Raw genomic sequence first — 27,132 nt, forward strand, 5'->3', positions numbered from 1 at the left:
CAACCACAGTGTGAGAGCCTTACTGTGTGGTTATTCATGAACACAAATGTATTCAATTGGACAATTACACTTATTGGAACTTTGGGGGGCTGGATCATGGATGTATTTAGAAGGCTGGAGGGGGAGGAGACCTCCGTACCGGGGACGCTGTGTCAAGTAGACGGTGACGTCACCTCCAGCGGTGCTGCCTTCAGTTGTACCTTGTAACTTACGACTTTAATTTTCCTTCATTCGGACAACGGAAAGAAGGGATGTAAATGGTAAAAGCTGACTATATTTAATACATTTAATTAAAAAAACATGACAGTAGTGTCACTGAAGTGTAATTGGAAGATTAAGGCCTATGTTGAGCTGTGAAAAAAACATGCTGCTAAACATACCCCTCTTAAAGCCTTAATAATAAGGAAACTGATATAGAATGGAATATATAGAATAGAATAAAACTTTATTTCCCACAAAGTCATACTTTTGAAAATAGCTATGAAAACAAGACACAAGATGTGAAATTAGCTGTTGAGAGCCTAACTTGTGAGGGAAATATTACTCTTTCTTGCTGAATTAAGAAGAAGAAGACATACTTTATTATTCCCCCTGGACGTGTTGGCAACATGCACCATTAATACAATATCAACTGACATAAGGGCATTACAATGGATCTGCTGTTGTTTTATATTAAGGCCTTGTTTTGAAGAAGCTCCCTGTGTCAGGTTCTAGTTTCAAGACCTTCATTATTTCAGTTTTTTTTTTGTATGTTGCATATTCCTAAACATAATCAAACCACACAGTAGCCACATCTGGGTTCAGGTAGTATTGCAGCATAGAAAAACTGTACATTGCACAGAGAATAAGAGGAGCGGTGGCATCTTATTATATATTACTGATTAGAATAAGTAAAAAAAAAAATTCCCCCCAATCTTTCTATCAACTTTCTGCACCTTCAACCTACAGTGAAGAAGATGGAGCATCTAGTGTTGAGAATAATTCAAACAGTTGGATGTTATAATGATATTAACATAAAAAATGTCAGATTTCAACTTAACGTGTATTAGCCTCACCAATCAGTGAAGATGGAGTCGAAGTATTCAAACGCAGTAATAAAACAACCTGTAAAAAGGCCGTGGTGCAGCAGTTAAAAGAGTTAAAAGTGCACACATTCAATGAAGCATTTCCGACAGCACTTAAACGCAGCAGCAGCAGCATTCAGCCAATGAGAGCGAGCAGGCTGCCAACCTGCGTCTGTAGGGCGCTGCTGTACATCAAAGACTGATGAGACAAGAGAACAAACGCTGTGGCGCTCTCTGCTTTCTAGCAGCTGCTGTACACGCTGTTTTATTTCAGGTCTGCAGGTGTAAACGGCCGGATGTGGTTTGGTTCATAGTCTGCAGACGGTTCGAGAAGCAGGTGCGCTGCCGTGATTTTTGTTTGTTCTCAAAGGGTTACTTGAGGGGGATGCGCCGCTGTTCTTTGCTGTCACTTCCGGGCGAGTCGTACGTGAATTAGCAGATCACATCAAGTTGATCAACATCGATGCTCCGTGCAGGCGGGATGGAGGAGTTTGTCACGGAGGAAGAGGAGCCGTGGTACGACCAGCGGGACCTGGAGCAAGGTGAGACATCATTTCTCTTCTCTTCAGTTTGTGTGCGTCGGGGGGGGGGTGTAACAATGCCCCATCCACAATCAGTGTTCTGTCTTGGCTTTTTTTTTAGGATAAATGGATTCATGCAGGAGGGGGTGGATGGAAAGCAGGGAGGCCGTTGCATCCACTGTTAAAACGCATTTCATGCACGAGTGCACGCACTATGAAAACTGTAACCCCCATGTCTCTGTCTCTGCATCCGAGTCTGGATCTGCATCTCTGCTCTCTTCCTCTGCCAATTATTTTGATGTTGTTAGTGATGTTTCCCAGAATAGCCCTGCTGTCTGACTTGAGTGAATTCTGCCTCTGTTTCACCTGCCTCCTTGCAGGGTCACATCATACATCCCAGCACTCCTCTCTGCCTAATTTCTTTGTAATCAAACACTGTATTCACTCTGCTGAGTTGTGGGGTTAGTTGGTGACAGAGGGATGTGAAAGCAGTGATCATCTTTGGGGAGGTAGTGGCATTGTTTAGGGTGTGTGAGAGGGGAAACATGCAGAAAACTCCCTGAAATCTAGAGATATTGAAGCAGTGATTTGATTTTGTTGTGACTAGTTTTTCACCTCGAAACAGAACAGCAGTCGTCTGTCTGTGACATTAAATGAACACGGAAGACAAAGGCAGAAGATCTATCAGAAGAAGGCTTGTGTTTGCCTTTTCACTGATGCATAATGTGATGCAGTGTGTTATCAGCCCTCTCAGGAAACGACTTAAATGGATGCACTTTCATCAACAGTGCATCTCAGAAGAGAGATGTGTATCCCTCTGCAGTGCCGGCCTCAGCATCACCCCATCCCCTGATTACCTGCTGACCCAGACAACTAAAGCAGCTTTTTATCTCATCATCGCATGGTACATAGTCAGAGAGCAAAGAGGCAGGCTGATTCTCGTGTGTGTGTGTGTGTGTGTGTGTGTGTGTGTGTGTGTGTGTGTGTGTGTGTGTGTTTTTACTATATTCGTGGGGTCCAAAAACCGGGGAGTACAGTATACTTGTGGGGTCTGCACAGCCTTGTGGGACCCAAAATGCTGGACCCCACAAGGTTAAAGGGCTGTTTGAGGGTTAAGACTTGGTTTTAGGATTAGGGTTAGAATTAGGTTATGGTTAGGGTGAGGGTAAGGGTTAAGGTTAGGCATTTAGTTGTGATGGTTAAGGTTAGGGTAAGGGGCTAGTGAATGCATTATGTCAATGATGACCCACAAAGATAGTGAAACAAACGTGTGTGTGTGTGTGTGTGTGTGTGTGTGTGTGTGTGTGTGTGTGTGTGTGTGTGTGTGTGTGTGTGTGTGTGTGTGTGTGTGTGTGTGTCCGCCCGTCCATGCTCCCTGTATCTCATCTCAGCATTATTCAGCACCGAGCTTGAAGTCATTAAGCCCCTAACTGATCTGCTAAGGCAACCCCAGACTAGACCTCCTTAGTCGGGATCAGAGATTCCAGGCTTTGGGGTCAGCTTGGAGGCTCAAGCACATGTCGTCATCCTGTATGCGCTTTAAGTCAGGCATGATTTTGCCCCAGAAATGCTGCTGTTATGTAACTTGTTGGCTGCCAGCTCTGAGATTTGGTGACCCCTGTGTTCAGTATGATCTGACAAAACATATGAAGTGTGTCTGGGCAGATGGTGGTGAGGTGATGTCATGTTTGTGTTGTCCGAGGGGGCCTGTGATTGACCGTGAGGACAGTCATTGATAGATACCATGACTGTATTTGTGATGTGACAGCCTTTAGTGTCATTATTAGGTGTCTGGTGATTGGTATATCCTAAGCACAGCCTCATGTTCTGCTCATCTGTGCGCACAATTCTCAAATTACATAACTATGACTCTGCACGTGTCGCCCTCAGGAACAGAAACGGCGCTGTGACTGAATTGGACCTGGGGGATGAAGGCCTGCTGTGCTCTCTCCTGCTCACGCACTTTCACTCAGCTCATTATCACTCGGCGGTTCAGACCAGTGATCAGTTCTGCATTGTTGAAACGGGAAATTACAGCCTGTCCCTCGGCAGCATTAGAGGCAAATGTAACAACACAGGGGTGTGAGCTTAATGATGCTTGTTAAGTATATTCGATAAAACGGAGGGATTCCCGCTGCATGCAGTAACAGTAAATCACATCTAATCTCTTGTGTTTCACACCTACGATGATGCATGCGTGTGTGTTCCTGTCATTGCTCACGCCCAACACTGTGCTGATAAAACACTGCATTCATGTCCAGTAATGGGTGTCAATGGCTCTCTCTGTCTCTTCACGCCGTTCCACTCCTCCAGTGCTGTGTTGTTATGGGCTCCGACTTTGCAGGGCCAGCAGGATTCTCCTCCTACTCGGTCCAGCTAGGCTTCTTTTCACCAGAGGAGATGGATAATGTATGCTTCAAGCTGTGTGGTAAAAGAACAGCAACTGTGAGGGTGGCGTCTGCGGCGTTATCATCGCTCAGACCAATGTGATCTGTGAGGTTTATCATTTTCTTTCAACATGTTCTATTTAGATGCGTTTAACTTTGTTTTAGGGCTTGTTGTGTATTTTTTTTTTTTAAATTATGATAGAAGTGTGTTGATAGTAAAAAAAAAACTTGAAATGTTAACCTTTTGATCGAAAGTTATTTCCTACAAAAACGTTTTCTCTTATCTTGGCTATCATGAACGCATCTTGAGAAAGAAATGGGCCAGAAACATCAGGATTTCAGAAACCTTAAGGGGTTTAATCAAGGACAGGATGTTATGTTTCACATCTTAAATTCATTTTTAAATTAAGGTTTGCCTTATCAGGTGGCGTTCAGATGCTTAATGTGCACCTCAGCTGCAGTGAGTGCTTCTCTTAAAAGCAAACCACTCTTGGTGACGAGGAAAAGTCAGACACTATGTGGTGAGCTCCTGTACTCGACACTCTCACCACTGTCTGCTGTTTATGCCTTTTCTTCTTTCTTGGCTCGTGTCAGACCTACACTTGGCAGCCGAGCTCGGCAAGACCCTCCTGGAACGCAACAAGGAGCTGGAGGACTCCCTACAACAGATGTACATCAACAATGACGAGCACATACAAGAGATAGAGGTATGCTTGTCCCACATATTGTAACTCTGCTAGTGCACGTTTCAGCTAATTATTGTAAAACATGAAGCACTTGGAAGAAAAATAAAAAAAAACTCAAGTTTCTTTAAATCATAGTTCCCTCAGAAGCATTTTGTGCGACCCCTGCAGGTGACATGAAATGCAGTCATATATTTTAATCATCCACGGTCCATTTGAAATACTTTCAGTTTATATAGTATGTCATAAAAAGTCATGGTACAGTATGTCATACAAAGTCATAGTATGTCATAAAAGTTATAGTACAGTATGTCATGAAAGGATGTGAAAAGTCATAGTACAGTATGTCATAAAAAGTCTAAAAAGGTCATAGTATTGTATGTCATAAAAGGTCACAGTATAGTATGTCATAAAAAATCATAAAGTCATAGTATGTCATGAAAAGACATAAAAAGTCATAGTATGTCGAAAAAAGTGATAAAGTCATAGCATAGTATCTTGAAAAAAGTGATAGTCATAGTACACTATGTCGCAAAAGGTAATAAAAAAGTCATAGTATAGTATGCCAAAAAACGCTTTAAAAAAGTCATGGTATATTATGTTGAATAAAGGGATAAAATAGTCATAGCATAGTTTGTCAAAAAAAGACATAAAAAGTCATAGTATAGTATGTCGAAAAAAGTGATAAAGTCATAGTATAGTATGTTGAAAACATTTGTAAAAAAGTCATAGCATAGTATGTCAAAGTGATTAAAAAGTCGTAGTATAGTAGTCATATAGTATTTTAAAAAAATAAATAAAAGTGGAAAAAAGTCATAGTAAAGTGTCGAAAAAAGTCATAGTATAAGGTGTCGTAAAGTCATATAGTATTTAAAAAAAAGTCATAGTATAGTATGTCGAAAAAGTCATAGTATAGTATGTCAAAAAAAGTCTTAAAGTCATAGTATAGTATGTCAAAAAGTGATAAAGTATTAGTAAAATAGAAAAAAGTTATAAAAGATATAGTATAATGTGTTGAAAAAAGTCATGGTATAGTTTGTTGAATAAAGGGATAAAAAGTCTTAGTATAGTATGTCGAAAAAAGTGATAAAGTCAAAGGATACTATGTCCAAAAAAAGTCATAGTATAGTATGTCCAAAAAGTGATAAAAAAAACTCATAGTATAGTATGTCGAAAAAAGTAATAAAAAGTCATAGTGTAGTGTGCTGAAAAAAAAGGTATAGTATGTTGAAAAAAGTCATAGTATAGCATGTCGAAAAAATCATAAAAAAGTCATAGTATAGTATGTCGAAAAAAGTGAAAAGTCGTAGTATAGTATGTTGAAAAAAAGTCAAATCACATTTATTCTTCAACCTCAGACTGTGATCTATCTGTAAAGTCAACATCTTATCTTGGTGAGCTATAACTAAGGCTTAAAGTTTGCTATTTCCTTCAATTATTTGTTCTTTACACCACTGAAAGGAATACTCAAGATCGTATTGTTAGACAGGGGAGCTGGGATTTGATCCTTTCACTTCAGACTTTTAGGCAACAGCCTCACTTGCTGAGCCACTTTTCTTGTTAAAAATTGGGTCCATATCCATAACAAAAGTTTAAAAAAGCCATTGTATAGTATGTCGAAAAAAGTTAGAGGTTAGTATGTCGAAAAAAGTGATAAAAAAGTCATAGCATAGTATGTCGAAAAAAGTGAAAAGTCGTAGTATAGTATGTTGAAAAAAAGTCATAGGACAAGTAGGTCGAAAAAAGTCAGTATATTGTGTCGGAAAAAGTTATAAAAAATATTGTATAGTGTGTTTAAAAAAAAGTCATAGAATATTATGTCGAAAAAGTCATAGTATAGTATGAGGAAAAGTCTGTACATGCCATAAAATGCACATTAAAAGATTGTTGCCATCCATAAAAATGGTTATAAGAAAAAGCCATTGTATAGTATGTAGAAAAAAGTCATGAAAAAGTGATAGTGTAGGATGTCGAAAAACGTCATAGTATAGTATGTCAACAAAGTGATTAAAAAGTCATAGTATAGAATGTCGAAAAAAGTCACAGTATAGTATGTTGAAGAAAGTGATAAGGTAATAGTATAGTATGTGGAAAAAAGTAAAAAGTCATAGTATATTATGTCAAAAATAGTCATAGTATAGTATGTCTAAAAAATACATAAAACGTCCAAATATGGTATGTCATGAAAAAGTCATAGGATAGTATGTCATTATTTTATATCATATGTCATGTTGTTTTTAACTGAATGTATTTTAGCGAAGTATTTCAGCTTCTCTGCTCGCTAGTGTTCTTTATCACAAAACATGGTGGTCAGCCATTACAGTTGACTCAATGTGTGGTTGCACCCTCTGGGGTAAAAGTACACCCGGTTGGGAATCAGTGCGTAGATGAACAACTCTAGATGTATTTAGTCACTTATGACCTAATTTTAATCTTAAACTTGTCTCCCTTGCAGTACCTGTCCAAGCAGTTGGAAATGTTGAGGGAGATGAACGAGCAGCATGCAAAGGTGTATGAGCAGCTGGATGTGACTGCCAGAGAGCTGGAGATCACCAATGAGAAACTGGTACTGGAGAGCAAGGCCTCGCAGCAGAAAATAGACAGGTGATCATACGCTGTAGAAAAATATGTCCGTAACAAGAACGATACTCCACATTTTTACTGAAGCTAGAACAGTTGTGCGTTTACAGGCACTCCCCTCTACCAGGGCAACTATAGAGGACTTAACATTTTTGCTCTCTTTAACAATTTCATAATCAGGGATCGAAGTTCTTTACAAATCACATTAGTGGTCTTAATGCTAAATATTTCAGTGGCTGCCTCTGTTCATTCTAAATATGCTCCTCCTTCATATGCTTTATGTCGTAACAGTGGCTCACTGTGGCTTTAGAGGAACGGTATGCTCACCAAAGAGAGAATTAGGTCTCCATAATAATGACGTAACGAGCACTGAACAAACATTTGTGGGTGTGCACAGGTTGACGGGCACCATGGAGACCATGCAGGGTCAGGTAAACAGCCTGACAACTCGGGTGGAAGAGCTGCGAACTCTGGAGGAGCTGAGAGTCCGTAGAGAGAAGAAGGAACGGCGCAAGACTGTGCACTCCTTCCCCTGCCTCAAAGAGCTCTGCACTGCGCCAAGGTCACTAACTGTCCGGAGTTTCTTTTCTAATGTACAGTATGTACATTAGAAAAGACACTGTCACGTTTCTGTCTAACTATCAAGTATGCTATGCAGCGCAAACTGTTAATCATGATTGGACGACTCAAAAAGCTCCCTGGTATGTGATTGTCATGATTGGATGACTGGCTGTCAAACTTCTTGCTATGGCAACAGGTAACACCAAGGACCCCTAATGAAGCCTAATCTGTGCCACGAGTCATCACTTTTGGATATAAAAATTTCACGGAAAAAAGCAAACAGCTGAATGCAAGACATGCTCATCAAAAATGGATGACTTGATTTGGGGCTCGACTTGTCTTAAAGTGCTCATATTGTTGTGAATACAAAGTGAAAAAGCCCAAAGTCCACAAAGGCACTTACCATCTCCAACAGAAAACACTGTTCACAAACTGCTCCAAACAGCTCTATCGTAGTCCAGCCTTTACTTCCATGACGTTGTGCGTCACTTTGTAACACACGTTATAATGCTCGCCTAGCTGCTAGCGTGGCACACCCTCATACTCCTTTTCTGACTGGCTAGTAGTCCTTACCTAGCTATTACGCATGTGCGACTACCAACAAAGATGGAACAGTGAGATGTCTCACTCGGTAGCTAAAGCTGAGAGCTCAACACACAGGGTGAAAAGAGGAGCTGCAGCAATGTGCAGTACAACAAATATATGGTGTTTTCTGAAAATTAAACCACATAAACCTATTCTGATAGAACCTCTAAATACAATTATGAACCTGAAAATGAGCATAATATGAGCACTTTGACTGGGGACTCGACTTGACATAACCTGTGACTTGGACACAAAGAAAACTCAAAACTTGGACCATATGACTTGAGAATTACTGGGGACTTTAGGAAAGATGACTTGGTCACAACACTGGGTTTTATATTGCCTTTTAAAGAATGCCCAAATTGGTGCACTAATTGTATGATTGTGCAGTTGTAAAGTATTTAAAAACTGTGCTTAAAATCCAGCACACTTAATGATGCACCACGTCTTTTCATCAGGTATGAGGATGGTTTCCTGCTGGCCAACCCGGGCAGTGTGGACCTGGCTGAGAGACAGCCAGTGGATGAGGAGAATGAGCGCCTGAGAGACATCGTCTCGTCCCTGCGCTCAGCTGTGGCCACAGAGCGCTCCCAGAGGGAGGATGCTGAGCGCGAGTGTGCCGCGGTGCTGCAGGAGTTTGAGCGTCTGGAACAGCGTCTCTTAGGAGCAGAGGGCTGCCAGCTGCGCGTCCAGGAGCTCGAGGCTGAGCTCCAGGAGATGCAGCAGCTGAGGAAGTCCAGGCTTTGTCTGATTGGGGGCATGGAAGACGGCCTGGAGACGCTGCTCCGCAACGGCCCTGAGACAGACACCCCGGAGGAGGGCGTAGGTCTGGAGGAGGGAGGTGAAGGAGGCGCTGGAGAGGCAGGGGACACGGGGCAGCAGGGAGGCCCAGTGAGGAAAAGCTGCAGCGACACGGCTCTGAACGCCATCTCGGCCCGCGACGCGTCAGGTAGGCGCCAAGGCAGCTACGCCCAACATGCCAACGGCGTGCGCAAACGTGGCATGAGCATCCTGCGGGAGGTGGACGAGCAGTACCACGCCCTGCTGGAGAAGTATGAGGAGCTGCTGGGAAAGTGCCGGCGCCACGAGGAGAGCCTGTGCCACGCCGGGGTGCAGACCTCCCGGCCCGTCTCCAGAGACCCCTCCATGAAGGAGTACAGCATGGTCTGCGCGGGGCCTTCGACATCGGGTACCGTTGCCACCCCTCCCACACCCCCGCAAACTCCCTCCACCCCAGAGGCCCTGGAGGGGATCAGCAGGCAGGTGGAGCAGGTGGACAAACGTCTCAGCCAGAACACGCCGGAGTACAAGGCCCTGTTCAAAGAGATCTTCTCCCGCCTGCAGAAGACCAAGTGTGACATTAAATCAACCAAGAGCAAAAAGAGTAACAAATGAGCAGGAGATACTACATGCATTGAAAACAGTGACCGCACAGAATATATTTAATTTACCTCACTGTTTTGAAGGCTTCTTGTCTTACATTTGACCAATCATGACTTAAAGGAACACGCCGACTTATTGGGACTTTAGCTTATTCACCGTATCCCCCAGAGTTAGATAAAGTCCATACATACCCTTCTTATCTCTGTGCGTGTCGTAACTCTGTCTGACGCCCCCACCGTTAGCCTAGTTTAGCACAGATCCTGGAGGTAACCGGCTCCATCTGGCCTACTGCTCCCAATAAGTGACAAAATAACGCCAACATTTTCCTCTTTACATGTTGTGACAGCATGTACAAATAACAAGGTCACATGAGACACAGCCATCTTCTAACCGTACTGGGAACTATATTCTCAGAAGGCGAAGCACTGCTACTTCTGCTACTTGGGCGGGGTGATTAGCACAACACCTGAAAAGCACCGTTGTTACTCTCTACCAAGGGGGTAAGCGTGCATCTGGAAAGCGTACCTTCAATGGGGAGATTCTAGGCTAACAAGCCATCACCTCCTGTTAGCATCCCATTGACTCCCATTTATTTTGGCGCCACTTTGACAGCGGATAACTTTTACATCTGAAGTGTTTAAAGACTCTATTTGTCCGTTGTTTATTTCTAAAGAAACACGACAATGTATAAAAGGCTCCATTACCTTGTATCTCACGTTATGGCTCTGTAGCAGACGTTTTTGTAAAAATAGGCTAACGATTGTGTCATAACCACGTGACTTACTGTCGCATAGTAGAGGAATTACCGTATAGTACAGGAGAAGCGCGCAGGCAGTTTCGTCTCCCATTAGCTGTTTAAGTGTAATTACTAATGTTAACTAGCATTTTAGTTAGCAATAATTAGCCTGTGCCTATGCTATCTCCTTACATATACCTACGCTCTCCGTCTCTGCAAGATTGGGAATGATTGAGATTTCTCTTACCAGAAGACTTACAACTTTCAGACAGGTTGCTCACGTCACATTTACGTCGTCTCTCTCAGTTGGAGGCTGCGCAGTAACGCTCAGCCATCACCGGAAAAGTGCTTCTAATATCGTTCACTGGTCTCCGTCCAGAGCAACGGGATCTGTTGGTCCGTTATATATATATATATGTCAATGGTAAAAATATATGGTGTCGCTGTGTCCATTCTTTTGCTGTCTATGCTCTCTACTCCTCACCACTGGGCTTCTCAGTTGCTGCAAGCAAATCACTCCATCCAAGTAGCAGAAGTAGCAGTGCTTCATCTTCTGAGAATATAGTTCCCAGTTTGTATACGGTTAGAAGATGGCTGTGATCTTGTTATTTGTACACCCTGTGACTATACAAATTGCAACATGTAAATAAGAAAATGTAGGCGTTATTTTGTCACTTATTGGGAGCAGTAAGCTAGATGGAGCCGGTTACCTCCAGGATCTGTGCTAAGCTAGGCTAGCGGCGGGGGCGTCAGACAGAGTTATGACACGCACGGAGATGAGAAGGGTATGTATGGACTTCTCTAACTCTGGGGGATACGGTGAATAAGCTAAAGTCCCAATAAGTCGGCGTGTTCCTTTAATGGGTGGACGTTGTCCTTTAATGGGTGGACGCCTGTAGTCATGGAGTTGGTTGATTAATGATGCATATTGTTAGCAGCGGATGGCTGATTAATCTAAAAATGAAATCTTATATTTCACTACATGGATGGAAGATCGTTGATGAAATGCCTTTTTTTGAGTGACTAATTAGAATGGAGGTTATTGTTGCTGTCCTAGGGCAGTCTAGTGTGTGATGTCTTTGTAATTGAGATGTACTAATGCAGAAATAATTTAACTTTTTTTTTTATTTATAGTGAACAATAATAATTAAGCCAAATAATTAATATAAATTATTTTTTTTTAAAAGGCAGCCACTAGCTTTGAAACTACTTATGGCATTTGCAGCACGTATCTGTCTAATAAACACTAAGTGCTAAATTTTTTTTTACACAGGTAGGAACTGAACTCGCACGCTTTTGACCAGCTTGAGGTCGCTTAAAGATCTGAACATGTAATTTGAATTTGTTGGATGGTAAAAATCCTTCAGGACAGTTGCCAAAGTGTATTGTGCATTAGGTGTTTACTTAGATTAACAACTTATAACTTATGTAGTGAAGGAGATGGCCTCTGTGGTGTTTTACAGCAAACAGGGCAATGATCTGTTTCAGGGATTCAGTTGATCATCTCAGACATGACAACAATCGGTTCTACGCTGCTGTGCTACCACATTGTCAGTTCTTGTAGTAGGCCATTCAAAATGTTTTCTGTTGATTTAAAAAAAAAAAAGTATCCACCATGTTCTTTTTTTCTGTTTGTGTTCAAGGTTGCAACAAATCAAATGATACAGCATGTTGAATAAAACAGTACACATGCAGGCTCAGTCTGAACACTTTATTGTGAACGCAGGAGATCAGTAATACAAGTAGCACACATTGAGTCAAACCCAAACCCACAGAGAAAAAAACCATCAGTCCGTGACACAAGAACTTAACGAAGCTGCAGAAACGGACTTCAATCCCATGCTTCTGGAGTGTATATAAAAAAAAAAAGACATGTCTGGGTGGAGTTGATGTCTCTATACTGGTTTTAGAAGTCAATTACAGAAAACTTCACCTCACTGATGTTGAGCAACATGAGGGCTGCTGAGTCAGTGGGAGCAGCATGTGATTGTAAGAGACTGGAGGCACAGGCAGCATTGGAAAATTCTCAACTTGAGTAATACAAGGTGAGCGGTTTAACAGACCTTGGACATGCTGGAAATATGGCCTCAGGGACTAGAGAGGACACCAGGTGACAAAAAAACCAATACAACCTAAATACTCATTTACAGTTCTGATATTTAGACAGTTACAAGTACTGCAAAGAAAAAGATGTAAATAGAGCTAATATGATCGACACCAACACGTAATGGTTTAACAACTTATCAAACCTGAAATAAAAAGGTGTTAAAAGTCCTTAGTCCCGCTTCCCTGTCCTTGTATTACCTATTGTTAAAAAAACAGACTCACATGGTGGCCTGGCAAATATAATCTGAAGGCAAATGGCTTAATTAAGTTGACTTTCTTCCTATGGGTTCTTGTTAAGGCCACATGGCTGCTACCAAACGTGCCAAAATACCCTGATCAGGAGAGGAACAGCCACACCTACAGAGAGGGGTAACTAGGGGTTAGAGGTAATTTTGTTTCCCCCCCGTTCTGTCAGCGGACTTTGTAGGGTGCTAAATCATTTAAAAAAAGAGGTGGCCTGAATTCCAAATATTTAACCAAGACCCTGGTACAAATAATCGGCTCAAAGGCTTTAGGAGGGCTGTGTCCAAGAGTTGTGTCCAGCAATGATTGCTCAATGACCGTACAGTGGCCACGTACATACAGCACTACTGCTACCTGTACAATGCTTTCCAAGGCAGATAGCGGTAATTGTACAAAACAATCTGATAAATGAAAAGGGGGGGAGGGGGGGAGAGAAAAGAAAGCGCTAAAGGGCAGTGGGAATCACATAGTTTATCACTTTTCCAAGAGCAGTTAAACGACTACATTTTTTTTACTTATTTTTTTCTTTTATAAACAAACCATTACAGCAAAATCTGGATTGTGCACATTGTTTGCTTTCTCCATTTCTAAAAGATGTAATGCTTAACAGAAAAGGCGGGTGCAAACAAATGAAGTGATTGGAATTGAGAAAAAGAACGTAAACTGTAAGAGCAGGTTGTCGATGGACGGAGAGAGCAAAAGCTTAAATCAACACGTAATCCAGACAGAAATAATGGAATGACAGCAAGGAAAAGAAAGAGGCAGAAGGCTGAGGAAGATGTCGATGGAGGAATGGCAAGGGGAGGGGGGGGCTGGATCAGTCTTTCCAATCTTTCTTGATAGTGAGGCACCAATCCCAGGAGAGATGATCGTGTTTGTCGTCATCGGTGAACTTGGACTTGATGGTGTAGGTGCCGCGGGCCAGCATTCCTTTGGGCGCCTCCTCCATGGTGGTGAGGAACTCGTATTCCTCGTTTGGTCTGGGGCCGTAGCTGCCGACCATGTAGTCCGACTTGTCAACTGTATATTAGAGAGGCGGAGAAAAAGGAGTTGTAAGAAGCTTCTTGAGCACATCTTCAATTCCATTTGCAAAAAAAAAAAACATTATGTAAAAGATTTCTAAGGAGGTTGACTTTTCTGTTAAAAAGTAAGATCCTTTTTTTAAACATAAAAACATCCGCGAAATTGCATTTGGTAAACCCACCAGACTCCATGTAAATAAACAGCAATTTTAGCATCGTAAAATACACTTCATTCAAAGTCGACAGAAACAAAATAAAACTATGAAAAGCCGTTTTGGGTCGTCTATCCACTTTTCCAACCATCACAACTCTAGTTTTGGTTGAAATGAACACAGTTTACCGATTGACATGTGAAAATATGTTGGTTCTATACACGCTAAAAGTATTGCTTTTTTAAATGGAGTCTGGTGGGTTTAGCGCTAGCAACTTCAGAGCCATTTCTGGTTAAACAAAAAAGGTCTCAAAGAGGTTTTTAAAGGTCTATCTGTGAAGGGATCCTTTCCATAATGTTGTCAGACACTTAGAATATTAATCTGAGCCTGTCAGTGGCAAAACGAGCACTTTTGTGAAGGTAAATACAAGCTGGACAACTGCCCTATTAACATACGTTGTAGCTTAGAGTGAAAAAAAGAATTGCCAGTGCAACACAGATGTTTTTTTATTTTTTAAAGGTGCATAACAATGACGTGTAAAGTTACATCTTCATCAGAGTCACTCCAAAGTTACATCTTCATGGACTCTGATGAAGATGTAACTTTACATGTCAGTTATGCACCTTAAAAAATAAAAAAAAACTATAAAGTAAGAAGACGTGTGTTGCACCGGCGATTATTTTTTACTCTACACTGTTTTGTCCTGCCCTGGTTGCATCGGATTGTTGTGGACTGCAGAAGCGCAGAGAACCCTCTCTTTTTCACTTGAATACATTGTAGCTTGTTTCGCTGCTGCAGACTGCAGTGTTCTTGCCTAATACTGCACCAATGTCAAAGATTGTTGTTCCCATCAGTCACTTAGACACAAAAACATAGGAAAATAAGGTCCAGGTTGAAAAAAAAAAAAACAGTAGTTACCCTTTAAGTCAAAGAAAGAAAGCAAATAAGCATATTTCCCAAAATGTTGAATTATTCTTTTAAGTCAGAGGATGCTGCTTTACATGACATTTCCATTCGAAATCCAATTAAGGAATTGCAGAGGATAAATGAAAAATAATAGGGGCAGCCTTACGTTTTACTCCTTTCCTGAATGTTTGCTGAGTGTACTTCAGGCCTGACACAATTTCCTTGTTGACCTGCAAAAGTAAACATGCATCACATCCTGCTCAACAGTTCCCCAAAGACAAAACAAAGATAGCTCACACTGCAGCTGCAGTAACATCATCACAACTCCAACAGTCTGAGATAACAAACAGAGAGGAACCCTGGGTTTGACAAAGACCAGACTCACTCACCTTGAAGTTGATCTTTATTCTGTATTCGACTCCCTCCTTCAGCACAAATGGGTTCTTCTTGAAGTTTTCCAGGTCTCCTGGAAGGGAGAGCAGCACAGCATGAAAAGAAAAGTCAAGCAAGAGTGAAGACTGTCCAGATATATACTTCAAGATCAGTTTGGAACAGCATGAACGCATTTTACACAGTCTAAAACATGTAAACTAAAGTGTAATACACAAGTAGGGATTTTATGGCTAAGCTTTCCCAGAGGAAAAGAAATTACATTCTCAAAAGCAAAGTTGTATTCTGATTTCCAACACCCTGTAGTAATGATACTGGCCACCAGGTGGCACAGTGAGCCAAGCTCTGTTGCAGCTCTGTGTGACCACTGGGGGGGCAGTAGAGCCATCAGGAAATGGCTCATTAACCCACTTACACAGGATTCATGTCATTACTAATGCCATTTGTACACAAGGATGGCGGTGATTACAGCTTATAATTAATGTTACTATGAGCTAATTCTTCCAGTGTGTCTGCTGCGAGGACAGACAGTGCCTATATGTGGGCTTCAGTCAATCTTTCAGATGGTAAAATAGACATGATCCCATGTTCAATGTAAAAAGCTGCTGTTGAGTTTTGTCCCGATCCCAGCCTCACGTAGACCACGTGTGCGCCACTTACCCAGCAGGTCAAGGACTAGAGGGCCCGGAGCCGTTTCACATAACAGAGTCATTCGCGTCACCTGGACGTTGGGGGCACTGGGATCTTGGAGAGAGAGAGAGAGAGACAACGGGCACAAATACAAAATTAGGATCAATTCATAGCACCTGAGAAAAATGATGACAGAATCCAATTGTCCAATCCAAATTGAAGTATCTCATCATCCATTCTTTTTCATTTCAAATTGTTTTGCTTTCAAATATTGAATGCGTCTTTTTTCTTAAATGGTCAATCACACACCTTGCTACTTAGATTTTTAAAATAGTTTGATATGTGTGAAGTTTTAATTCTAACAATAAAAAAAAAAAAAAACCTTCAGTACTTTCCTCCACTCCACAGTAGTAAACTGTCTAAGGGGACAGAAATGCCCTCTCTCTTCCACTCAATGCAACCAGGAGGGTTACATTTGCAACTCTGAAACCGTCTGAAAACGGGCTGTTAACGACACGGCTCTGATTAACCCTAGGTAGTGACCAGACCCCTTTCCCACCGCTGAGATGGTTTCATGCGGGCTTCAGGATCGGCTTCCGTGCAAATTCAATATATTTTTTTATTGTTGTTGTTGTACCACACAGAATATGTAGTCATGCTGTTTGAAAGTAACAACATCCATACTATAACAATTTTCATAGATCGAGATATCTAGATAGATATCTATCTATCTATCTATCTATCTATCTATCTATCTATCTATCTATCTATCTATATCTATATCTATATCTATATCTATATATATACTGTTTTGCTTACACTTGTCATTAGAAAAGTTCCTGCGGGGATCACTAACCTGCAACCACAGCGACGTTGCCCAGCAGTGTCTCCTTGTACTTGCGCAGGCTTTCATCATCTTGGTCCAGCGCCTGGATCTCCTGTAAGCTCTTCTGGGCAGGAGGTTTGTAGTTGACTGAGCTTTCGTCAGACTCGTTGGCTGCTGCGAGCGCTGCCAGCTGCTCTGGTGTAGGCTCCTGCTCTGCCATGGTATGCTAATCACAGCAAGAGAGTGACAGCAGAGAGGTTAGAGATCAGTGAAAATAAAGTAACAGGGACTGGCAGCAGGACTCCACACAACAGACCGCTTACCCTTTTACTCTTTACTTTTTGCTGTAATGAAATTGGACCTACATGTGGAGCAGGGCAGCCCATGGTTATTAGACATCCGGCTGCTGGATGACTGTTACGGATTACTTATCCAGAGGGAAACCTCACTGAACTCTGACCTTTGGAAAGCAGCAGTTCATGTAGAAAGAAACACCGCAAATCACATCGTTTCTCTTAAAACACAATTTCCACCTGGTACTAAAAGCCGATCTGAGGGATCCGATCACAAGTGGACCCATTTTTCACAAACCACATATGTCAGGAGAATATTAATCTCGTTTGTGACCCGTTTCTCTCAGGAACAAACTCTTGCGTGATCTGGCAACATAGATAGGCTAATGTTAACTAGGAGAACGCCCTAACAAAACTTATTTGGGTAATGCTAAATATGTCTTTTAGCTGTGTACATATCTAATGTTTGCAAAAGAAAATAATACATTATGCAAATACATCTTTTCATCCATGCATGCACACAACGTTCACTACACTTTTAAATGAGGCCACGCCCATTTAGGAGACAGGAAGTGTGTACTGTTTCATCTTGTAATGCACTCCGCTGCACAGGTCCCGGTGCAGCGGAGGACAAAGACTGTAGGCAGCACTTTCTCATTAGTCATAGCAAGTTTCTAATGTATGATTTATGTGAGAGTAACAACTGAAATGTACACACACACACTACCGGTATGTGCAAACGGTGTGTATGTACGTGTTTATTTGCATATAGAGCGGGGAAGTGAGATCCACTCAGAAGTGGTCACTCAAGACGCATTTGGAGACACATTCCTACATACCTACTTAGAGCTGTCCACTAGTGATCGAACCACTCAGATAGGATTTTAATACCATGTGAAAATGGGGCCTTAACTCTTTGTTTGCCGTTTATTCTCCCTGATATTTTCAGTGTGATTTGCTGAAGTTCGGAGATACTGCCTGTAAGTGGAGCATCATGGAATTATGAAAAGGTTTTAAACACAGCGACAACTCTTAACCTTGTCACACAGAGGGACAAGGTTAAGGATGACGAACCACAGACCTGGCTGTGAATAGTTTAGACCACAGATAGCAGGCTCACTTGACGACAAGGGATTTCTCGGTGAAATGAAGTGTTTACAACAAGCTCTGTGTGGATCCATCAAGGCTAACATTACCCGGTATCATTATTTTTGGCGAGAGACAAGGCAGTTTTATTGCGTTTTATGCTTAGACATAGCCGTATGCGAGCACACAAAAAAACGTACACACGGCCAGAGACGAGAGCCAGGACACGTGTCCATCTGGCCCGCTCCACAGCGGTGACACACAGCAGAGGATGGTGGTCTAAAAGCTGATTATTATCTGAGCTCCAGGCTTCTCCCTCACTTGTCTCTCCTCCACCACAGACTGCTGGCAGACAACAGAAAAACAGCAGTGCTAATGGGGCCCATCTACACCCAGCTGCACCGTCACAGCTGATTAGAAGTGAGGACGCTGATCCTGAGCAGGGAATGGCACGACAACATAGTGAGATCATCTTCATTTTTGTGAGAACATAGGAGGTGCAACAAAACTCAATTGTTGCTCATAAAATGCAGTGGGGGAAAAAAAAACAAAAAAACATCTGGTGCACATATTCCGGGCGCAGCTATACAATGCTGATCAACACCTGCAACAGCCAAGGGGCAGCTGGAGAACGGTGCTCTCATAACACTTGTTCTGTGTGGTCTTTTTCTCCGCTCGGTCTCCCCGTAGTCCACAGACAACGGACGACACACTAATCGATCTGCTGGTGTTGCAGCTTGCAAAATGCCAAGTACGTGCCTGTCAATAAAGTTAGTTTTTATTTCCTGAAACAGGCAGAAATAAGCAGCTATAAATGTGTTATTAGGAGAACTGATACTACTAAGTAATGTCAAACATAGCAAAACGTGCTGTGGGGTCAGTCAATCTGACTTTTTTTTTGCCACTGCGAAAACATTCCTCAGTCAACAGGCAACTACGCCCACAAACGTCTCATCCTAAATGTTTTGGCATTTTGCATGTTGAAAGAACCTGACTTCCTGTATTTAAGTATATTCAACTGAGCAGAAACCAGAGCCGTCATACTTTAAAACTGGATGTATCTCTCTGAAAAGTGTAAAGTTATGTTAAGGGTCTGAAACAGAACCAAGTCAATCAATGCTTGAGTGTCGATAATCTGTGTACAGAAAAATCAACTACCCTAAAGTGAAAGAGGAAGACATGGGTGATAAACTGCTTCTCCATTTAATTCCAATTAAACTATAATATAAAATAAAATACTGTAAATAATTCCTTAATATTAGTTGGCTCGGTTTTGTTTACTGTTGCAAAACAGTGCTAACGGGTGAGTTATCATCTGTTAGTCATCATAAATCAACACAGGCAAGCTAACAAATCAGACAAATGCAAACACAGGCTTCAACACGGGTGGATCATCTCAGTAAAAGTAATACCCCAACACACGATTTACAATCTGAAGAACCGCAATAAATCAGACGCTCCCTGCAACACCACAAAACCTGGTATGTCACTCTGCCTGTCTAACGCTCTTCTGTCTGCCATTTACAATTGTGTATTAGCCAAGCAGGAACTGAGAACACCACACCGTTTATTTATTTATTTTTCCAAATGGGGCCTCTCTGTGCTCCCACTAAAGCACAAATTCCTTTTCTGCCAATAGCGGGTCAGCTGTGTGTAGAGTGTTTCTGGTCGGAGGAAATGAGGGAGAGGCTTCTTGTTGCATGGAGAAAAAAAAAAAAGAGAGAGAGAGAGAGAGAGAGAGAGAGAGAGAGAGACACACAGAGAGGGAGAGAGAAACACAGAGAGGGAGAGAGAGAGAGACAGAGAGACAGAGAGAGAGACAGAGAGCGAGACCGAGCAAGAGACAGAGAGACAGAGAGACAGACAGAGAGAGACAGAGAGAGCGAGAGAAAGAGAGCGAGAGACAGAGACAGACAGAGAGCGAGAGACAGAGAGAGACGGAGCGAGAGACAGAGAGCAAGAGACAGAGAGAGAGACAGAGAGAGCGAGAGACAGAGAGAGCGAGAGAGACAGAGAGAGCGAGAGACAGAGACACAGGAAAACAAGAGCTGATAACAGTGATGCTGTCATTTTCTTGAAGTATCGACCGGTTGTTTTTTCTTACTTCCTCTACTCTCCTGCAGAAAGTTGCACTATGACTTCAGTGTACCAAACTGTTACAGAGGAGGAAGGGATGGGTCCTTTTAGACATACGTTGGGTAGAGAGCTGCACTATACTTAAGCAATAGCTCACGACAGGTCGTGGTATGTTGCTAGGCCCAACGCGAAGCGGGATGGCAGTGCGTGTGCAGATGAACGGCTTCCCTCCGTGGCACCAGCTATCAGTTTGTTAGTCTAATGTCTTTTCTCAGACGCGGAGTGATGCTCATAGTGCAAAGGAATTTGAATCATAGCCGTTGTATATGGCTGCAATCACAGTGTTTAATTTGAGCGAACCGTTTTATAAACACTTATAGAGTCCCAAGACATGTAGGAGGCTTCTGCTACATTTAAAGTCTATGGAGGACAAAGATGCAGGGCATAAAGGGGAACCCACCGATTTAACACATCAAAGCCGCTTTTTTTTTTTTCAAACTGCATGTCCATTGTGAGACCGGCAATGTTATAGGTGCAATGCTAAAGTGGTGGGCTACTCTTTTAAATGCTAGCACAACTGGATTTAAGAAAGAAAAGAAAAAACACTTGACTGTTTTTGACTTGACCTGATAAAAATCCGCTCTTCTTCACAGTGGAAGCACGTGGTGTTGGAGAAGAGTTGTGCAGCGTGTTTAAATTTGTTTAAATTATAAGTTTGCCAATTTTCGACTGTATTTCAAGATGGCAAAGTTCTTGTACAGCTGCTAGGGTTTCAACAACATTTGAGAACGTTTGCATCTTTACAGGGTTTTGCAGAAAATTGTGTTTATATTTCTTAAGTAGAAAAAAAAAAGAATAGCTTTAGTATCAATATCAAAATCTCAATTATTGTCCTGTTACTATTATAGAAAATATAGGATATCCTATTGAGGACAGAATGGGTAACAGGGACACTGAGTAACTTGGATGATCAGAAACCTAAGAACCAAAATAAATGCAGAAAACTATACCCAAGTTGCAAAACTACATTTTATGAAGCAGTTTTGAATGGAATTTTAAGAGTTACATTGTGTTGATTCATGCTGCATATTGGTCCTTTTTACAGTGTAGCTACAGTATATCATTGCTTAGTGTGCACCTTCCCTGCAGTCTTTCCCTGTCAACAACATAGTTACCATTATAAGCAGTAGCCAATGAGGAAGAAATTGTTTATAAGTTGGTAATGCAATGTCTGCACACAGCCACATAACTCATAGATGCCATCTTAACAGAGTATGAAATTGTTGAATAGACTAATTAAAATGCCCATGCACTGCGTAAAATAGATTAGTTTATTGACATCACAACCCTCATAATGATGCACATTCTTTCTAGCCAACTCTGCTGGCTAACAATGTGGGTGTGGCTAACTGGCTACTCACTAATCTGAGAAGAAAATGCCCTGTCATTGTTCAGCCTGCTGGGAGACAACACACAGGTCATGAGACCATGCAAACAAATAGTGGACATGCCATTGAACCTCTTCACCTCGGTGTCCCAACCTTCACCCACTCAGTCCTGCATCCAGCTGTCTCCTACAGGAGGATTATCGCTTTGCCTGACAGGGCTAAGCAGCGCAGTTTTACAAACACATCAGGCTTGGCAGCAGCAGAAGGCTTCAGATTAGGCCTGTTCCTTAGCAACACGGCTGAGCTATGAGATTATATAAAGTGGGATTACGGCTAATGAGGCATTCATGGACAGAAAAGTGTTTGGAGTTGTCACCGGCGACAAGGATTCTGCAGATAATTGATAAACGATCTCAATGAGGAATAGGGAAATATGTAATTTTCAATATTGTCTAACTAGAGTTTAAACAAAAAAAGCTAAACATGTATAATTGTCTTTTGATGTATTGTATGGGCTCTGTCTGATGCCATTGATCATAGAGTGGATGCTACAGGTCAGGCTCGTCACAGGGAGGAACAACAATGTGGAAAAGGTGATAACGCAGCAGGCATATGGCAGCCAGACAGAAAAACTCAAACCTAAAAGGAGCTTTGTAGTTTTGCACAGTAGAGCCACCTTTATTGATTATTTGAGACAGTCTAACAGCTGATAATTACTCTACATTACTGTCACTATGTACACATCACGCATTTACCTCAGCGACAGCAACAGGATATAAAATGGTATAAAACTGTGCTGTTTCACTAAAAGCAAGTGAAAATTGGCAGCCTTTGTTTAGTGACCTTTATCTCCTGGCTCCACCTCCCTATTGAAGAGGTCACTCAGATATATGGCTGCTTTGATCTCTGGTCTCTGTTTAGTCTCTTTCATGCAACACCCAGTCTGCCAGAGACCTTTGCATTGGTCCCCCCAATGCCCCTTTTATCCACACTTTAGTGTATCCTATCATGATGCTTTGATAAAAGCTGATCAAGTAGGGCGCCTGGGTAGCTCACCTGGTAGGGCAGGTTTACTCCTCGACGCAGCGGCCGCAGGTTCGACTCCGCCCTGCGGTTCTTTGCTGCGTGTCATTCACCCTCTCTCTCCCCTTTCATGTCTTCAGCTGTCCTGTATGAATAAAAGGCCTAAAAATGCCCCAAAAATAATCTAAAATAAATAAAAAGCTGATCAAGTATAGGTGAAAAACACAGCCGCTTTTCTTTACAGAACAATTGATTGAAATCAACAATCTGCTCCCATCTAGATACCGCTAAGCCTTTATACTTGATATAGTGACTAAGTAGCAGCCGTAGCATTTTAGTTCAAGCAAGGCTGCTTTGCATGTCAGACTGCCACACGACCTTTTTTTAAATCTGGCATGAAAATTACTGCAAACTTCCTTTTTCAGGCCAAATGATTCATATCTGACTGCGCGCTGAACCACAAAGTGCCAGACTGAAGCACAAATCATCTTCTTAACACTCCACCTATGAGGCTAACCCCACCTAATAATGTTTTAAAGATGCTATAATGATATTAATGCAATTAAAAAAAAGCACTGGCTAGATGTGTCAGTAGATAAAATCATACTGGGGCTGACCAAGATAAGGCTGTAGTGCAGCAACACATACCAACGCTTTGAGGAAGTGTTACACCAAGAGCTTCTTGCAGAGCTGATGCAATGCAGAGGAAACCAACCAACAGAAACAGAGAAGGGGGTGGGAATGAAACTAATGAAAATTAGAGAAGGAATAGCATAGAAAACTCATTATGTATGCTACTGGCCCAAGAGCCTTTTGGAAACAAGATTTTGGAAAAACAAGATGTTTGTAGGTAGGGATGTAATGGTGCATCGTGAATCTGTAAAAAGATACAAGATTACAACCAGTTGCGATAAAACATTTTTTTTTAAAACCCAGCAATTTTTTAAACAGCCTAGGGCATTATCTACTTTTGATACATTTGTTTGACTTAAGACGTCCCTAAGTCTTCTTAGTTTATTTGAAGAGATTTTGTTTCCTATTTATTTAGTTAATCATTCATTTCGTATTTTATTTGTTATTTAAAATAAAATACAATTTCAATTGCACTTTTGATAAGAGGATACATCTGTTGTTTTGCACAGTTTACATAAATAAAGTAATATTTGTCTGCAGCTCATTCTGTTAAAACAATCGTGAGACAATCTGTAAAATTCGTAATTTTAAAAATCGAATCACGAGTTGAGTGTATTGTTACATCCCTATTTGTAGGATATATATGGCAGAAATTGCTATATTAGTAAAGAAGACTAATCTTATCACAAAGAACATGAGCCATAGAGCAAAGTGGCTGTGTGAGAAAAAGAAAACTAAACACGACTCTATCCCAGGAAGAACCAGAACAAATAGGAAGCTTTAAAAATAGCCGATGAGAAATCCCTGCGTGCAGCAGCAGGAAGCTGCCAGTGAATGGGATAGCCAAGGTGCCAACGGAAAGGTCAGGGCTTATTCCCAGAGTGGGGTCTGCCTCCCTGGACAACAGCCTCGGTGGAGGTGACACACTCTTCACAATGAAGAATTACAGCTGTATGATGGTTTCCTTCAAGGAAGGCAACAACCTGATATTACAGGTGGTAACATGCAAATTTAACCAACCAAATGCCCAAAAAAAAATGTATGGCCTTTATAAATACTACCAACAATTCCCAGCATCGAAGCCCATCATTTCTGAGAGGATGTGCTTCTGAAGGCCGCTGTTGAGGCTGAGGGAAGCCATGTTCTGCCTGAGAAAGAGTTACTAGAAAGAGATTACTAGCTCACACTGGTCTGTGTAGGGGGGGGGGGGGGCTGGCTAGCATCCCAGCACCTATTCCCCTGTGACACTGACCTGAAATAGAAGAGGCCACAGACAGAATTTGTCACTAACATTGCATGATGCATAGAAAAAAATGCATTTGAAAAAAGACATCACTGTATTGGTCCCCCAAAATACGTGAATGAATCAAATAGATGAACCACATAAACTGTTGCATTATTGCAGATAGGGTAGTTTGTCACTTCAAAACCACAGACAGGATGTACACGTCTTCACTTTTTAATTACGAGCGAATGGTGCTTGCTGCACTCATTACTGTGCGCTGCTTGAGCTTGTACGGCGCTTATATACTAATGTCAGGGAAATGCATACAATGAAAATGCTATATGCTGATTCTTTAGTGGTTTAATTCGTCTTCCTTGGGCCTACACGAGATCAACCAGGTCAAACCAGAGAAACAGAAACTGCCAAATGAGACATCCGGCCCCTGCTGCAAGGCTGCAAAATGTTCAGGTTGAGAAGAAGCAAATGAAAAGGCCGTGACAGAAATGTGTTCTGAAAGTTATCCAAATCCTAGAAGGAAGAGAGGAAAAAAAAATCCTCTAGGCCATTTATCACACACACACATAGGAAGGAAAGGGAGGATTCATGGTTTGAGTGATCTCTTTGAGAAATCACTTGAGAAATGACACTTAAGCACATTTGATCTCAGCAGATGTAATCTGTGTGTACTATGAAAGCCTTTAAAAAGCCAAAATGGTGGCAGGTTTAAGGTGCGAGTCCCCCAGGCCAATTCAAGTTAAAAGTTCCAGGAAGTGGGAGGAAATGTTCCTCATGTGTCACACGACTGTCGAGCCATACACACATTTTAAAGTAAACTAAATTAGTCCTCTGAATAAACGTTGGTCTTCTAAGCAATGCCTCCACTCATTGTGTGAATTTTGAACAATTAAAGGCGATGGATGATTGTTACCTAACAGCCAACACTGGCAGCTCAGATCAGGCTCAACACCCGGAAACGAACAACCAATGATTGATTGTACAGTCCTCACTGCCGCCGAATAACTTATAACGTTCATGACTAAGCAATTACTTAAAGGATTGGGAGTTGATACTCGAATACTAGGACTACAATAAGATACATGTAGATTAAAAAGGCAGAGTCCTGACTGCAGGAAGTTGCTTTTTGGTAAACAAATCCCTCCTTAAAAAAATACGTTCATGGGGTAACGTTAAGTTGCTAATACTTCCTTATCAAGTGCCGAAAAACTTGCTAACTAACTTAGCTACACCAAAGCACCTCAGAGATGTATGTTGTCTAGAAACATATCCATTGAGCTTAACGAGTTATTAGAAGAGTTAAGCAAGTGTTTCTTAAACTCTTACCGTTATACCGCCGTAGGTTGGGACAGCCGCTTGTGAATGGTGGTGAGAGTGAAGTGGAAGTGAAGCGGTGGAGGAAAATCTGAGCCAACGGCCTCTAACAGGCGAGACAACGTCCGGTGTACTGCCTTCAAAATAAAAGCATCTTCTTGAGTATTTCCATTTTGTTACTTTATAGAGAGAAACATTGTACTTTTTACTACATTCATCTAGATTTTCCAGCTATTTATGGTTACTTGTTACTTTAAAGATTAAGATGTAGACACAAAACAAGTAATAATCCCTTAAAATTACAACAAAAACGAAATAATTTCCCTGAGGGGATCAATAAAGTATTCTGATTCTGAAATATTAGGCATCGCTATTAGAATAAAGTACAATACAGTAGTTAAAACGAGCTTCACCTTGATCAACTGCAAAATTAAAATGCTGCTAACAGAACAAAAATAAGAATCCACTCGTTAAATATTTTTACCACACTTTGATGATGGGCATTCAGCAAAATGACTACTTACTTTTTTATACTTTTAAGTATTAGGTATATTTAATTATGTAGCCCACTATAGCCTATGTGAAAATTCAAAAGCAGTAATTTGGATTGTAACAGAATATTTTTACATTGTGGTATTACTACTTTTACTAAAGTACAGGATCTGAATATTTTTTACAATATAGCCCTAAACAGGGCTATTGTCAGGTCTTCCAGTTATTTTATCCACCCAGTAGATAACACCACTATGTGAATGTTGTGCAGACAGACATAAAATGTACATACAAGGACATAAAATGTACATAAAAGCAAACAATTGATGTTTTCCTAGGACAAAAAGAAAAGGGCTATTTGCTTCAATCATGAAAACCTAACCGGAAACAGTATTTGGTAACAATTTAAAAATGTTGGTCTTTAGACATGCTTCCGGGAAATTTGCGCTAAAGACACGCTTGGGCATGTGCTGCATTCTCACGACACATATTTTACACTTTGTTCACTTCAACCGTTCTCTTAATACATCCATGACTTCAACCTCACTTTCGACTCACTCCTTGAGCTGACATCCCCTTGCAACTGCAGAACTTCTTTACCCACCGGGCCAAGTACATAATACATGATTCAGTTTATATCATAGGCGTGGCATTTCAAAAACCGGTAGGCTCAAACACTTGTGACATTACTGTTGACCGTATATGGTTGATACCTCTTTATGTACAGTCTACTGTTGATACACAGAGCAGGATGACATCTAGTGGCTTTTATGTGGCAGTGAAGCATGAATTGTGGGTTACAACTGTTTGTG

General features: G+C 41.4%; 2 protein-coding genes across 2 annotated transcripts; one reads left to right on the forward strand and one right to left on the reverse strand.

Annotated features, from left to right (window-relative positions):
• Positions 1-1,527: 1,527 nt before the first annotated feature.
• On the forward strand, positions 1,528-12,807 carry cdr2l (cerebellar degeneration-related protein 2-like). The gene is made up of 6 exons (XM_031321052.2): positions 1,528-1,606; positions 4,567-4,679; positions 7,111-7,259; positions 7,633-7,797; positions 8,840-9,878; positions 11,379-12,807. Exons 1-5 carry the CDS (start codon positions 1,528-1,530, stop codon positions 9,774-9,776), a joined length of 1,443 nt encoding a protein of 480 aa, XP_031176912.1. The 3' UTR covers positions 9,777-9,878; positions 11,379-12,807.
• Positions 12,198-25,980, reverse strand: arhgdia (Rho GDP dissociation inhibitor (GDI) alpha). Its single transcript, XM_031321059.2, has 6 exons — positions 25,841-25,980; positions 16,806-17,001; positions 15,980-16,063; positions 15,319-15,395; positions 15,096-15,159; positions 12,198-13,869 (listed from the first exon to the last, which is right to left on the reverse strand). The coding sequence occupies exons 2-6, from the start codon at positions 16,993-16,995 to the stop codon at positions 13,667-13,669; spliced, it is 618 nt and encodes a 205-aa protein (XP_031176919.1). The 5' UTR covers positions 16,996-17,001; positions 25,841-25,980; the 3' UTR covers positions 12,198-13,666.
• Positions 25,981-27,132: the final 1,152 nt, after the last annotated feature.

The sequence above is a fragment of the Sander lucioperca genome, chromosome 21, assembly GCF_008315115.2.
Source record: "Sander lucioperca isolate FBNREF2018 chromosome 21, SLUC_FBN_1.2, whole genome shotgun sequence".
Lineage (NCBI taxonomy): Eukaryota > Metazoa > Chordata > Actinopteri > Perciformes > Percidae > Sander > Sander lucioperca.